The 16,283-nt window shown below is 35.1% G+C and overlaps 2 protein-coding genes across 5 annotated transcripts in view; one reads left to right on the forward strand and one right to left on the reverse strand.

Annotated features, from left to right (window-relative positions):
- The window catches only part of Macrod2 (MACRO domain containing 2), a 1,840,776-nt gene that overhangs the window by 268,964 nt on the left and 1,555,529 nt on the right, over nt 1-16,283 (forward strand). The gene's annotated exons all lie outside the window — the stretch shown is intronic.
- Flrt3 (fibronectin leucine rich transmembrane protein 3) lies at nt 2,377-15,863 on the reverse strand. Of its 2 annotated transcripts, none has more exons than XM_005380892.2 (3): nt 15,621-15,863; nt 7,476-7,674; nt 2,377-5,928 (listed from the first exon to the last, which is right to left on the reverse strand). In XM_005380892.2, exon 3 carries the CDS (start codon nt 5,874-5,876, stop codon nt 3,927-3,929), a length of 1,950 nt encoding a protein of 649 aa, XP_005380949.1. In that variant the 5' UTR covers nt 5,877-5,928; nt 7,476-7,674; nt 15,621-15,863; the 3' UTR covers nt 2,377-3,926. The 2 variants fall into 2 exon arrangements, with proteins under 2 accessions (XP_005380949.1, XP_013367736.1); XM_013512282.1 differs by having other exon boundaries at nt 6,923-7,674.

Below are 16,283 nucleotides of genomic sequence, written 5' to 3' on the forward strand. Positions count from 1 at the left end.
TATATATGTAATCTATCTACCTATCTATCTATCTATCTATCTAAAATCTCCAGACTTAATCTGGTAGATTTCAGTTTAGTAAATAAGTGTTGATGCCTGGTTGTCTTAATAAAAAAAACCTACCCAAGTGATTCTGACCAGTCAGGATTGAGAAACATTGCCCATTTTCTATCTTTGTGAATTTCTTCACCATTTTCTCTCTATAGGTTTTATGTGCCTTTCTTGCTAGCTTGTTATACCCTGGGTTATGCTTCAGCACTAAACACTGAGCACTAAGTTTATCTTGTTCACGAGATCTTCCTTGATCCATCTGAATAGGTGTGATTGCTTCTTCCTCTCTACTGCAGAAACAGTAAGCTTTCATTAGGGAACATGTTTATGCTCGACAACCTTCACACAACACACTTCTTGAAAGCCAAGATTCTGTTATATATAATATAGAAGCCATTCAAAGCCACCACTTTCTCTTTTGTCACTGAGCGACAACCCTAGCCTTTTCTTCTTTTTTCCTTTTTGTATTTTTTTATAGCAAGAAAGGATCTTGTTACATCACTACCTTTGCCCAGGCAAGTTTCAAACTTCTGATCCTCCTGTCTCCACCTCCCTGAGCACTGAGATAACAGGCCTACTCCACCATGCTTAGATCTTTGAAATTCTTTAAGTGGTTGATAAACATGAGTTACTTTTTGCAAATTTAATGGAAAGTTCCAAAACAAAAGTACAATAGGTGTAATTGCAGGACTATGCTAAATTAGGATTTGCTAATCATGCTAAGTAGGAGAAAGGAATTCTAATTTCAAATGCCACTATTGTTTTCATCAGCAGATGAACTAATGAATTCAGTGGTATATTGGCTTCTTTAACACTCTCTGTGCAGGTGTTTTAGCACATGCAGGTCTCTGGATTCCTCATGAAAACTATCAAATTGGCATGTAGCTATAAAAATGTGCTTTAGTCAGAAACTGTAGTTAGTGCAGGTTTTTTCCAATTTCTATGGCAAAGGGGAATATTTTTAATAAGTCGACCTTACCAAAAGATGGAAGAGTGTTGTTCTTAGCAGGGAACAATTGTTAAGTGCAGTAGTGCCATGCAGTTACATGTGACTGCATCCAAAAACAATCTTAGAGTTTTTGTAAAACATTCAACAAGGGAGTTGTTTTCCTTCTGCTTTTCTAACTTTCTTTTATTCTTTTGAATCTATATTCTATATACTTACAGTTGGATATTTTCTTCCTGTACTTTCTGTTAGTACCTGATTTGGAGTTTAGTTTTATCAGTAAAAACTGTGAAATTTTCTTTGAGATATATGGAAATATGTGTATAATTAAGTTCTTTAAAGTGGAGACTTGTGTTCTGATATTCTGTTGTTCTTGTCTTTGTGTCTGTCTCTGTTGTATACTGTACCTATCTAGCTAGGTAGCTGCCTATGCATTTAGATTTCATAGCAAGCCCAGGTAAAAAATAAACTTTTAACCTCTTGGTGGTCTGTGTGTTTGCTGGTTTAAAACATTTCTGATTTGCTACAGTTGACATAATCAAAATCTACATATAAAAAGCTACTTTTTTTTTTTTTCTGTGCTCATACAAGTTATCCTAATTGGAATAGTCAGTATAATCTCTTGGTTTTTACCTTTTTATAAGCTAGGTCTATAGGGACTTTATGAAGCCACCCAGCCCTGTCCCTGTCAGAACCATAGCTGATTTATTCAAAATTCTAGAAGCAAAGTCAGACTTTCTTTAAAAAATGTTCTCCAGGTTTAATGTTAATCACATCTGACTTTGTTAAGTTATATTCCTAGAAAACAGCCATGTTGTAGAACAGGAAGTTAAAAGAGAAGCTGTTGGAAACATTTTATAGATGGCAAATGAATAATGAATAAGATTTCATAGTCCCTTGGAGATCTCTGGGTCAGACAGTAGTAGAAGCAGCAACATCTATCAAACCTCTGGGATTGCATGGTGAACTTTTCTTGAATGGGAATAACTTATATTTTGCAGAATATTTACAGTTTTCATGCACATCTCATTCATGCCTCACAAGAACCCTGTGAAGTGGGTGGCATTAATAATTCCATTTTACATATGTGGATATTGAGCCAAGAAGGATAATTTATTTGTTTTTAAATATATCCCTACTAAATGGTATATTTGAGAACTCAAGTCCTTTGGTACCAACTCACTCTACCAAAAAAGCTATCTAAACACAAATTAATTTTTTGAAGATCACCTTAACAAAGTATCACTCAGGACAATGGCAACAGTGCATGTGTTTTCCACTTGAAACAATTTCTGATATTTCTACACATAGAGGAATAATTTAAAAGAGCAGGAATGAATTTACACGTGAGACACTGAACTCAAATGACACACAACCTCAAGATATTGCTATTTTTTTATTTTTAGTCAATTTTTATTTTAAGTCTAGAAAAATACATGGGGTGTTTAGGACTAATGTGCTGGGCAGTTTGCTACTTTAGTGACAGTAACATAATCCCGAAAGCAAGCACGTTATTCTGTACTTTTTTCTTAAATTTTATTCAGCAATAAGACCATAATTTTTCATATTTAAGGAATTATGAAAAATTTGTCAATTTTTAAAAGCTGAATACATGTAGCATTGGATCAAGGCACATACAAGACTGGCCAAAGGGCGAACAATGCACTTTGGTTTTTTGTTGAAAAAAATCATGGCAACGAAAAGTGATATGGTTTTTAAACAAGTAATAGCTCACAATTCAGTAAGAAGCTAGAAAGAAATGTTACATTACAGGTTCGTTATGTAATATCTGGAAAACTGTGACAGTAATGGGCAGTATTCTGGATTATTGTGAAAGTAAATTGAACATTTATGTACAGTGTTAAAGCATTTCCCATAAACCAGATCTAAATTTGACTTCTAGTATTCATTTTTCTTTTAAATTTTCACTTACTTAAAGTACTACTTTCTCTGGATTGTTGAGGGGAATCATAGTTACACTATCTTTTAAAGTACTTAAAATTTGTCTTGGACATCCTTGTGGCAAAACATCAAAAACACTAACAATTTTATGTTTAGAATTCACTTTTCAAAACTCAGGCTGGTATAGATAAAACCAAAATGCAGTTCTAGTATTTGTGTTCATTACATCATACAAGTCTAAGATATCGTGTTTTCCTAGTGCACCTTTCCCCCCAACTCAGAAGCACATTTATGTTATAGTATTGTCTTTGCGAAGTCTTTTGTTCTTAAAGCTTTGTTGACAATGTCTTTAGACAATAGCCTTCACACCCCCTTTATGCCAGCTGATGTATTCAGTTTAAAAGATATGCTTAACTTTCTTAAGGATATCTAATTTGCCTAGAGCAAGAACGGAGATATGCAGCAAGTTTGATATTGCCCATTACTTCACATATTTTGATTTATTGAATATCATTGGAATAATACAAATTTAATACTTGGAACATTATTTCATAACTATTTCTTTGAAATTTAATTTCTCATTCAGCCAGTTTTTCTTTTTACATTTTATTAATACCAAAGTGAAAAATGGCCTGTGCTTATACTACAAGGATCTCATGTGAACGCAGTCCTGATTGTTCAACACAGCAAGAAAATTCACTTTCACAGTCAACAAGTCATCTTACTCAGTAGAACACAAAGTAAATGATTTATAACTTCAATATTTGCAAGGAAAATACAGTACAAATTACTAAAAAATACTAAAATATAGAATTGTGTTCAGGCATCTCCACTACATCAATCGCAGCAGTCACCTGAAATTTGAAACTTTTAATAAAAAGTTCTTAAATATAAATTATATGGCAAATGTACAGTACATTGCTTTTTTCAGTCTCTTTTCCAGTGTTTTGCAGTAGAACAGGGTTCCTACCATCACCTCTGTTAGGTTTAAAAAAACCTGAAACAGTCTGCCGTGGGTTCTCCAGCATCATGAGTGTGAGTGATCTGAGTCTGGAATACCACTGTCTCTGTAGCTTCGGTTACTACTGCTTTCACTGTGATTGTTTTTATACAGATTCATTCCATTAGGAGGAAATATGGTGTGTATTACAAACTCCTCCTTTGAGATGGGTTCATTGCTTATTGGTAACATCTGAAAAGAAGTCTCCCTGATTTCCAGGATAGAGTTGTCCTTCTTAGTGCCAGCTTCTGCATAGTCGTCCTTTCTCCTCCTCCCTTTGCTGTATGCACAGTTCCTGGAGAATAGGGATCCATTCCTATGAACATACCAGCACACTAAAGCAAGAAGGGCAATGGTTACCAGGGCCACTGCCCCACCAATGATGGCAGCCAACGGTAAATTAGGGTTTTTGTAAGGTTCTTTCTCTTGCTCTCGATTGAGAGTGGTTGTAGGGTTGTACATTCGAAGAGGTGCAGTTTCGGTCTCAATACAAACAGGAGTTTCATCAAATAGATAGAGGTTGCTGGTTTCCATGGGAACCATGCATACTCTATAGGGTGAGTCAGGCTCCAGGGCTGTAACCAAGTAATCACTGCGTTCCCCTGTTACAATTGTTTCTGTTATAGATCCAAATGCTGGGCTATGGCCCAGTTTAAGCCAGCTGAGCCTTAAAGCAGTCATAGGTAGAGCAAGTTTCCAGGAGATATGTATTGTGTCAGAGCTGACAGACTTCACAGTAATTATAATTGTTTTTCTTGAAGGGCTCCCTGTAGTTCGCTGATCCTTAGTGAGCTTGGGGTTCTTAATATCTGGTTGTCTGGTCACGGGAGCTGGCCACTGTCCTTGAGCAGGATACTGTGTATTGGGTATTGCAGTGGTTATCTGAATGGTGCTTACAATCCCACTGTCTTTACAATCAAACAGTTCTGCATTGAGGTCCTTGATAGCCATCCCACGAACTTTTTCTGGGGCTTGGCACATGAGTCCCCGCACGTTGACCTTCACAGGTAGTGACTGTAACCAGTCACGTACCCATTTCATCTTGCACCCACAATACCAGGGATTGTTGCGAAGAATCAGTTGGGTTATATTGTCCAAATCATCAAAGATACCCTGAGGCAAATTACTTAGGTTATTATTAGACATATCAAGTCGATACAGCTGCCTTAGATAAGAAAAAGCATTTGGGGGCACCCGGTTGATGTGGTTATCTTGAAGGTAAAGCTTCCTCAGGTTTGTGCCAGGAAGGTTTACAGGTGCAGCAGTCAAGGAATTCCTTACCAGTGATAGTTCTGTTAAGTTAACGAGATTGAAGAAAACTTTGTCACCTAAACCATGGTTGTTCAATAAGTTTCCATCTAAAACCAGGCGTTTTAGACTCGTGAGACCTTGAAGAGATGGTGATGAAATAGTGGATATGCGATTATCATCCAAACGTAGTTCTTCTATAGTCCTGGGCAGACCCCAGGGAATTGTGCTAAGGTGATTACGGGACAGGAAAAGTAGCCGGAGATAGTTGCTGTCTCGAAATGCTCCTTCTTCAATGCTAACAGCAGAGACGGAGTTATCATCTAAATGTAATTCTTCCAGGTATGGAATTTTTGAAAGTGAATCATAAGTGATAGTTCTTATGTTATTTTCTTGCAAATGTAACTCTTTTACATACTTTGGGAGGTTGGTAGGAAATTCATCTAAACTGTTGTGATATAGATATATTCTTTCTACTTTCAGCAAGTTTTTCAAATCTGAAGGAATCCCAGCATTATTTATTTGGTTGTTCTGAAGGTAGAGAGTTGTAGCATCCTCCGGTATTCCTGTTGGGATGGATGTCAGAAAGCGATCATTACAGTAAATGAAACCCGCATCACAGCGACACACAGATGGACAGGATTTAGCCATAACAGATAGAGATGCCACTTGGAGGAACAGCCCAAGTTTAGTCCCAATGAGGAGGAGGCTCCAGGCTGGGCTGATCATGGTCAGCAGTGTTGAGGTCTTTATACAAGGTAGTGTCAGTTGCTAATGAGCCCTAAAATGGAGGCAGAAAAAGCAGAAAACAATCAGACAGCATCCTGAAAAGTCTTTAAAACACCTGTGCAAACTAAAAAATATATAGTCATTTTTAATATTTGAATTTTTTGAACGGGGCACAGTTGGGTTTTTTGCTAGCTAAGAGTGAACTCAATCATATAATCTTTTGACTTTAAATGTATTCGGTCTATAAGTTAAATGTATCATGCTCTAAATGCATTTGATTTTTCAAATTTTAAATATCAGAATTTTGTTAAATAATCTAAAGTGTTTTACTTGTATTTCATATCAATTTTACGGCTAGTAACTAATCAAGCTAGTCAAATTTCTATTTTTTATAGTAGTCATAGTAATTGACATATAGGAATATCATTTGTTATATTTAAACATGCTAATTTTACAATTCTTAAAATAAATTCCATCTTTTTTATTAGGTAAAAGACTATATATGTATAGAAATAGGAAATAAAAAAGTCTGCTCTTTTACTGTTCAGAAATAGTTACATACATCTTGAGATTCTCAATGTCAGTAGAATCAATCCTTTTCTGTAATTAATTTTACTTTTTCTTATTGTTAATGTTAAATGATTAAAAGGTATTTTGGCCTGAAAATAAGGACTCTTTTATTTGCTTCTGGGAAAGAATTACATAGCTCGTATGATCCAACTAATCTAAGTGGAAAATTCCATTTCATGTTAAACTATTTATTTCTTCTGTCCCCATTTTGTTCTGTTTTTTGTACTGCACTGTTTCATGATTATCCACATTTTTCCATTATTTTGTATCTCACAACATGTTTTCATAGCACATATATTTTCCTTCAAATTCTAACCCAGAACATGATTCAATTTTCCCTATAGGCTGAAGAATTACAGATTTATATGGATCTATTGTGAATATAATCTCTTCTGCAATTTTAGGTATGCCTAAAATAACTAAAATACCTTTATAATTTTAGGCATGAAAATAAAATACTTTAATGTTTTTCCTACCTTATTGAACGATGTAAGTAAATTTTGCTTGGGTGAAAGTCCAATGCACATATATTATTTTCCTGGTGAGGGGCTGGGACTTATAAACTCTTGTTTAGTCCTTGGAAATGTTCTTCACTGTTTATTCAGGTAATCCTATGCCGCACACACCTCCAGATCAGGCTTGCTGTTGTCAATGAACATTCCAGCTGCGGTTCAGCATGGTGGGCAAGCTCATTAAAGTGGGGGTCAGAAACAATTCAGCTTCCTGTTACTATGTAGGACACATGGTTTCCTATTTTTTGTTTTTCTTTTTCTGATAGTTTCTGTGTGAAGGTTCCTTTTGTGTAGCTTAATTCCCTTAGTGGAAATTGCCCTCTTTGAAATTCTTACTGGCTCTTCTGTGCAATGTGGTCAGAGATAGTAACTTCAGATCGTCATGAAGAAAGCCATTCATGATGCTAAGGCCTATATAGTAATAGGTTTTTCAGGCAGTTACCCCCTACCTTTATTCCCATCCAGGATTATCCAAGTATAAACTTTGTACAGTAGCTACATCCTGAGGTATGATTACCTGCTGTGAAACAGCTATTTCCAGCTTTTGCTTCTTGCTGCTTTCTCAGAATTTCTGGTGCAGTACTTTATACAAGAACAGGTGTTCTCTTTTAAGAGGTAAAGGAAACAATTCAAATGGTCTTCATGGAAGGAAAAGGAAGCATTCTAAATTTCTTTTGTATTTCTCTTCCTTAAAACACACTGGGACTGAGCATCTCCTGTAAAAGTAAGTTTTAATGAGCTATGAATAATGAACTTTAACATATTAGAGAAACTTTTTAAAGAGTTAATCTCAATTCTTTTCTTTAAGCAGTGCATCTTTCATCATAATAGCTGGTAGAAAGGAATAGGGTGACCCTTTGTTTTTATGTTTCCCATTTTACTATTTAAATAAAGCAGGAGCTGATGATGAGATTGTCATCCAACAGATAATTTCTACTGTTAACTCGTTCTTAGCATGATGCTGAATTCAACACAGAACAAAGCCTCATTCAACAGTCAGTAAGGCCCTCCAATGGCTTCCAAAAGTTCACTTCTAAAAATCTTTGGCATAAAATGATAAAATATAAAAGCAAATAAATACATGTTAAAGATATGAAGAAATACTTAAGAGATTATTGATAGAAATGCCATGGTAACTTTTTAGATATTTTTGAACATGGTCTTACCAAATCACACAATCTGCAATTTAAAAAGTTGAAAAGATTTTGTTTTAAATGCTTTTCTTTTGGTTTGCCCTTTTCCTTGTTTGGTTCTTCCTGCATGTCTCCATTTTCCCAAATCAGGTCCCAAATAGTAGACATTGTCACCTTATTCTTTAGGGCTATATCTGAGGACTACTTGGTGATCTTGAAACTTAAGGCACTCAAATGTTCTTGCCAAAAGTGGCACAGAAATTTGTTACAATTAGGTTGTTATGACAATACTATTACAATTTTCTTTTAGCATACTAACTTGAAAAACAACCTGTGTTTTGGACTAGAAATGATATTATTTTGCTCTTTATAATGACCATGTAGAGGGCATATCAAAGCTTGACTGGGCATTTCTGTCTAATACAAGCATGCCAGTTTCTGCTAAGTGTACTTTCCAGTGATTGTAATGATGATTTAAGATACATGGAAACTTTTAGGGGTTGTGGGGGCAGGTGGTGTGAGCGTCAGTTATGCAGGATTACCCACTTAGGTGCTTTGTTTACATATAGGGAATATTTGAGTATCACGGTTATATTGACTCTGAGATTGAAGACTAAAGAAGCAATTTGCTTCTCTGCCAGTTATTGCCTAGCATCCAACAAGGACAGCATCTGTTCCAGGATTCAAACACTCTACTGAAAGTGTATGTTAAACAAGACCACAATTTGTGTTCTTGGTTCTCTTTGAAAATTCCATTTCTTTTAGTTTGCCAGTAGACACTAATGCCAGCACAGATTATATTAGCACAAGCAAACTTGAAAAAAATTACAAATACATATAATTTATTATACTTACACAACGTGAAACAAAACCAGCAGTTACCAAATAGAAAAAGTCTCAAGTGAATATTCAGAGTGTCCACAGAGAAAAATTTAAATGCTATATTGTTTAATGTGAAGGTTTAACTCGTTGCTGAATTTCAAAAGTATATTTTCATATACATGATTGCTTTCTAAGTGTGAAAATGGAATACCAAACTGTTGAAATTATAGTCACAAAATTACTTCTAAAATTTTTTGCTGTCACTTTTCTAATGTGAAAATTATTCAACACATAAAGTAATGTAATTAAGTTTAGAAAACAATTAATTTAGTTAAATAGTTTTAGATACTGGTTAAAAACTATTATAAAAGCAGTAAGTGAGAACCTGTTTAAAAGTACCAGTAATCAAACATTTCTTGTATTCTAGGAGCACTGGTAATGCAAGACACACTTTAAAGTTAAGATGGTAAAACTACTAATCAAAATGAAAAAATTACTGATTGTCCAGAATCAGGGCAGTGTGTGTCTAAGGTGATAACCATAGTGACAGCCAGAGATACGAAGTTGCCTTTTAAGAAAATCTTGTAACCACACATATTTTTTCAAGTTAGGCTAAAGAATGCATACTTATTTTTCACATTTTTTTTTTAACCGAGAGAAAGAAAAAAAAAAAAAAACTAAGTTGGTGTGAAAAGAAAGATTAATTTGTTTATTTTACCTGTTCTACACTTGTGAAACTGCTTCCACTGTTGTTTGATATGCAAACTCACATTTGCCATTCATACAATAGTGCAATAATGTGAGATTAACAGAAAACCTTACATCACATTAAGTTCTTGGAAAACATCATTCTCTTCTCCCCAGATGCATTAGAACAAAAGGCAGAAGCATAATTCTTAAAAGAAAATTTCTTTGGGAATGAAGATTCTGCTTACAGCTCCTCTTACTTTCCCCTACTTTCCTTCAGCTCAGAACAGTCCAATTCATGTCTGACTACAATTTATATTTTTTCTTCCCTTTTATATTTAAAATGATAATGTTAAAAGTTCTTTTGGTTTGTTTTTGCTATACTAAAGGCTGTAAAGATTTCTCCATTAAAAATCAGCAATCTAGCCTCGTGCTTCCTCCTTTCTGAGCTGCACCTATGTATTCACAAACATAGAGACATTGTAGTTAAATATGCAAGATGAGAAAATAAACAACCCCCACTGGCCTGGACCCTGTGGCCAGGTTCCCACAACATTGACTTGAGAGCTTTTCTGTCTGCATAGGCTTGAAAGAGGCCATTACTTCTGAACCAAAAGCAATCGATCATTTAGAAAAATGTTAATGGGGGAACCTGAGGGGGAAAACATAAATGGAGCCCTGGATCCTTAATTGGAATATTTAAAAATTATTTTTAGGGATTCATTGCTTAAGTATATAACACTTAAAACTATAGCAAAAATGAAAAAAACCATAATGACCTCATTAGTGAATGAAAATTTTCATAGGTACCCTTCTATTCAATTTCTTTTTAAAATAAAAATTGTAGAGGATTTTTTTTGAATTTATAACATAATCACCAAGTCTGAAAAGTCTGCAATTTGTTTTCATGATACACTGAAAGGAATCATTTAAAGATTCTATTATTTTGAGATCTTTTAGGACACCTAATAAAAATTAAGAAGTTGAATCTCAACAAAATTAGTATGTAAATACAAAACAAGAACTTGAGGCAATCTACATGTTTATATGATTCCTTCTGTGCTTTGGAGATATTTTGGAAGTGTGAATGAGGAATTATTTCTCACTTTGAGAATATATCTTCTATAAAGATGACGTTGTATGCTGGTAGTGCTATCTATGGGAGCTAAATCCTTTACTTTATTAACTTTTATTTAAATTGATTTTGGTTTGACTTGTCTGATCATTACTCATTCTGTAAGTCTTAAATTAAGTATGTAAGATTTTAGTTTCTTTTTATTGGTTTGCCCCAGAAAATGGTTTCTTAATGCTGGGAAATTTAAATAATATTATATCTGAAAATAGGATAGTATAAACTTTTCATCGAAGTACATTATTATTTTGAGTAAAATCTTGAGATTGAAGAAAGCACATACTTAATCAAATTTATTCAAATTTGTGAATATTTCTAGGTAATTTAAAATTTGTACAATCATAATGATGTAGGGTATTAGCAATTAATGAGGTCTCTCACATTGCTGCTATAAAGTTCAATGAAATGAATAACTTAAGTCTTTGCAACAAGAATTGGTATAACAAATAAACTACACATATGGTTAAACTGAAAAACTGGAGTGCATCAGGTTAGTTGATAGTGACAGCAAAATGCTTTCTAAGCAGCCTGTCTGGTAGTTAAATTTTCCACGATCATCAGATTTCAGGAAAGTTCCAATTCTTTTGTTTAATGCCAGGCAAGCAGAAGGACCTCTAACTCTCCTCTTGAGAGTCATGAAGGCTGAAGGGTTTGCTGAGAGGCAGAGATGCAAGTGTGCCTTTTTATACTTGGCCTTATCCAGACTATTTTCTAGCCTGAAGAAGGTTTTGTTTTATTTATGGAAAGTAGGGGATTTTTACTTTCAAAGGATTTTTACTTTCTCTTCACTTTTCATGTTACTGGTGCTTTTCCTCAATGAGTTTTTGATAAATTAATCTAATTCTACTTCATTTATTTTGGCTTGTAAAGTTATATCAAGCATCCTTAAAATGGAAAGGCAAACTAGGATGTTATTTTCATCATACTGAATGCTCTCTTCCTTTTATATTAAAGCCAGACTAAATGAGTTAGAGACCTATAAGAAAGAATGAGAGAGATTAATTTAGAGGGAGGTGAATATAAGTATTAGAGACCTTTGAGTAGGAGGCATACGTTAAGTTTGCACTGACTTTTGAGCAACAATAATTGAAAGTGTGTTTCCTTTTGTAAACCACAAACATTTTGCCATTACAAGCCGGAAATTCTTCTGTGTGTGACTAAAATTTGGCTTTAAATTTCTAATATTTAAATTTCCATACACAGGCTCCATAAATATTTGAGCCAACGCTGTGGCAAGAACTATGCTAGTTGGTGAGACCACCTAAAAATAACAAAGCACGCACGGTGTATTTTCATGTCCAAGCAGGGCATTATTGATTTAAACCAGATGAAGTAGAAGAAAATCAAGAACACATAAACTGATTAATCCGCAATCTGGTGGCACACTTTAAAAATGGTGTTCAACCAAATATGGTCTGTGGGTTTTCTCTTCAAAGTTACCACGGTAACTTGTGCACATGTAAGAGGAAGACTAAAGAACAAAAGCTGTCATTGTCTTATCAAGTGAGAGCAGTTTCTCCCTCCTCTAATTTGAACAGACTAATACCTGAAGAGCGCTTCTTGTACATTCCCGACACTTGCTTTGGGGGTAGGAAAGAGATGATGCATAAGCAAAACAAATGTAACTTTGCTTAATTTCTTTCTCCTTAAAATCTTTTTTAAAATTTTTTTTGAGTTCTCGTTAGATAGCTAAAATAAATTCCTGAAACCTGCTGTCTTTTACAATACAAATTGACTTTCAAACCTGTCATTTAGTGTTACACCTAACCAGATTTAGGGATGTTGATCTACATTTTTGAAGCAGGAAAATGATTTCTGAAATGCACATGCCAATTTTGGTTTTTAAACGGAAGAAGCCTTTTTCAGAAAATACTCCCCAAACCATCGCTTTGTTGGAAATTGGTTGGTTGATTCTTTGTTAATTTTTTGAAAGGGTGGAATGAGAGGAGAAGCTGAGAAACATCCTTTTTTTAATGCTCCAAAGAGAAAATGCTGTGTGGAGGATGAGTATTGCCGAGAGATTTACTGTAGAGTTTTTGCCCGCTGGGGGGTGGTACACTCTACCAGAACGCTGCTTTCAGGAGCCGCAAGTCAGATGCTGGCTGCTGCTGGCCAGTTTTTCTCTGGTTTAATTACAACAAAGCCTCCCGTTGAGAAGAACAGTGAAGGCCTCTGGGGCAAAAGGTGGGGGTGGGAAAAGGGGGAAAGGGAAAAGAAGGGAGAAATTACAGCCTTTGAAAAATTTACTCAGTTTTATTTTCCTCCTTGATTTCACTTATGGTGCTCGTCATTTGATGTGAAAACATTATTTACAATGCATTTTAAATACACTGGTACAAATAAGAATATATGAAAGGGTTTATTTGGAATTTTTAAGTTAGCTCTGGCTCTTGCCATTTATCACATTCTTTGTTGGGTAGCCCACCCACCGTTAAGAAGGGGGAGGAAAGTTGGGAATTGAATGAAATGGCAACTCTAAACAAAATACTTTTAATATGATCAGATTTAATTTAATTTTGTATAAACATTGGCATATCAGAACTAAGAAACAGGAAAGGATAAACATTCATACAATATGAAGAAAAGTCAAATTCCTTGCTACTGATTTTTGACTTAAAATTATTCAAAATTATCCAGAAAGAGGAGAAAGCTAAGATATATGGCCAAGAAAAACACAGAAAAATCTCTCTGCATTGCACTTTCATGTATAAAGCTGATAATTGTATTTTTCATCGGAGAGACTATGTTCATTAGGGTCTTATGTCCCTAGGCAGGAGATGCTGAGCATAATTGCAGTTTCTATTTGATTGGGCAATATATAGTCTAGAGAAGAAACTAGGGTAAAGATAATTAATAGCTTGCTAACAAAGTCTGACAGCCACAAGATTTCAACCAAATTTATTTCACACCGGTTCATTTAGCTCTGAAAAAGTTTTGATAGAATTGGAGGCTCTTAATTAACACTTGAAAGCAAAAGAAACATACCTTCTATTTTGCTGCCACATTTGGTTATGACAAGTTTTCTTACAGTTTTTCATTTTTGTAAAAACTTTATTTGCTGTCCAATTATGTATTCCACAAACATTATGCTTAGGAAGTGTTTAATTGGGCATTTTGAACCTAATCATAATTGATTTTAGAAGGGAAGGGTGTAAAGAGAAATGAAAAGCCCAATTAATAACTGAGATGATGGTACTACTGGAACACAATATTAATGAATTCATTATGTTTATCCATTCACTAATATCTTTGCTGATGGTTGGACTTGTATTTTGTCAGTGGTCTATTTACGAAAAAAATTGAACTAATTTTTTTACTTAAGTAGGTGCAAATACATTTTGTAACCTTTTTATCTCAGGCAAAGAAGTGGATGGATGGATGTGTGTGTGTGTGTGTGTGTTTGTGTGTCCATATACACATACATTTGAAACTAAGCAGCATAATCAACACCTAGTAGTACAAATAATAATAGTATTATTTTGTGGTACTTTTTAGAGATTAATTTCTTTACTCATTTTCAAAAGATGAGTATCAGTCATCTGTCACTTTGAGTCAGGCATAAGTGACTCTACCTGGTAACAGATAAATTCATTCTTCATGTTTATACCAGTCAGGATATTCTTATGTAGTTCTGGATAAATGAAAAGCATTGCTACAGCTGAAGTACTTTTCCCGTGGTTTTATTCATTTTTTTTCATGCTAATAAAATAAAATAACGTATGTGTGCATTTTAAAGCAGATAGGTTTATTGAGAAAATTTTAAATAATTCATTATTAAAACAAACAGAAAACTTGGTTCTATAACTTTAAAATATCAAATTTTTTTCTTTTTAATTCTAAATAAATACAAACTAACACCCCCTCCCTTGTAAAACTATGGGCCTGTTGCACTCTTTACCTCTATGCAACCATTTTGTTTCAGACCTAAGTCACAAAAACAAAAAATGTTGAGAAGACACATTTAACTACTTTTTGAAAGCTTGGTAATATAAATGCATTTATTCAATGTTAGATTTTTCCATTCTGAGTTACAAGCGAATGGATACTCTGCATATCCCACTTTGATGAGAGCTTTAGTGTTTTTCCCCCGCTTCCATCCTGAACTCATTGCATACATCAAGCATAGCTTCCAGGGTGAGCTTTGTTAGTTTTTCTGAGTAGATTTAGCCAGTTACTATGCTGGTCACATACTGCACTTGTTTGAGCAATGGATTTTGGCATTCTATTGGAGGGCGAATATGGTTTAGAAGAGAGTCTCCCCTTCCTCCTCCGAGTTGAATTTACTAGTTTAGATTTGCAACCCTGAAATGCTTGAAGGAGCTATGGCAGGACAGCACTGCAAGCTTTAAGACCGAGGTGTAGCTGTTAATCCTTTACAGAGGCACATAAGTCTCCAAGCGAAGCTCGGCTAGCTGTGAGCGAGATGCATGCTTTTCATGTACTGGGTACTCACGGGCTGAGAGATTATTGATTTTCTTTCACAGTTGTAAAAACAGCAATTGGTGATCATACCACACATACTGTACACACCAAGTTAGCAAGACCTTTTGCTTTCTTATCTGAAAAATCCGCCTTGTATTCTCTAATATTTAACATTTAACTTTCCATCTTGTTTTCCATAGGGCATTTTTTTCCCAAATAGCGATTACTTGAGATAAAAAATAGCTACTTATCATTTTTCAAAAATGAAAGGTCTTAGAAACTTCTTGCATTTGACTATCTCATCAAGAATTTTCCTGCTGGCTTGCACGCACATATATTGCTAATACTGGTGACAGAGCAAGCGTCCCTATTTGATTCCTCATGGCACCAAGTCATTCCTTGCTAAAGAATAAAACCAAACAAACTTTCTGGGACAGCCATAAGAAAAATCATGGAAAACACTTACCAGAAAGAGGAGAAAAACAATCCTATATACACTGCTGTTATCGCTGTAATTCCATTGACTGTGGATTGGAGTAATAACCCTCCCCCGTCTCCCCAGCGCTGCGTCTAGTCCACACAAAGCCAACAGCAGCTGCAGACTGAGCTTGTCCTGCTTCAGATCACTCCTGTGCTGAGGAGTGAACGAGGGAGAGCATTCCAGTTTACTGCGCGCAGCCCACCTCCAAGCCTGAAGTTTAAAGCTTCACCTCGCAGTGGTTGAAGACGGGGGTGATGTCATAGATGGGCAGGACTTAGCCCAGCTCTCGTTCTGTGAGGTAACTGGATAATCTGGCAGAGGAGCTTTGCAAACGCTAGAGGGGGTGAGAGAAGCCGAAATGAGGCGCTCATCCTGCCGAAGCGAGGATGCCATTTGATTTGTAGGCAGCTCTTTGGAATCTCAACGTTTTATAAAGTTTACCACTACAAGGTACTGGTAGCATACTTAGAAAAAGTACAAGCATGTCAGAAGGATATTTATAAGGTTACAGTAGAAAAGCATTTCTTTTTATTTCTCTGTGGTCTGTATTGAAAAGAAGTTAACCAAAATCTATTTATTATTGACTATAATTACATTCATCACTGTGGAAGATGAAGGCCAATGACTGCAACTATAAATACTTATTTG

This window comes from Chinchilla lanigera, unplaced genomic scaffold, assembly GCF_000276665.1.
Source record: "Chinchilla lanigera isolate Chin_1 unplaced genomic scaffold, ChiLan1.0 scaffold00014, whole genome shotgun sequence".
NCBI classification, from domain to species: domain Eukaryota; kingdom Metazoa; phylum Chordata; class Mammalia; order Rodentia; family Chinchillidae; genus Chinchilla; species Chinchilla lanigera.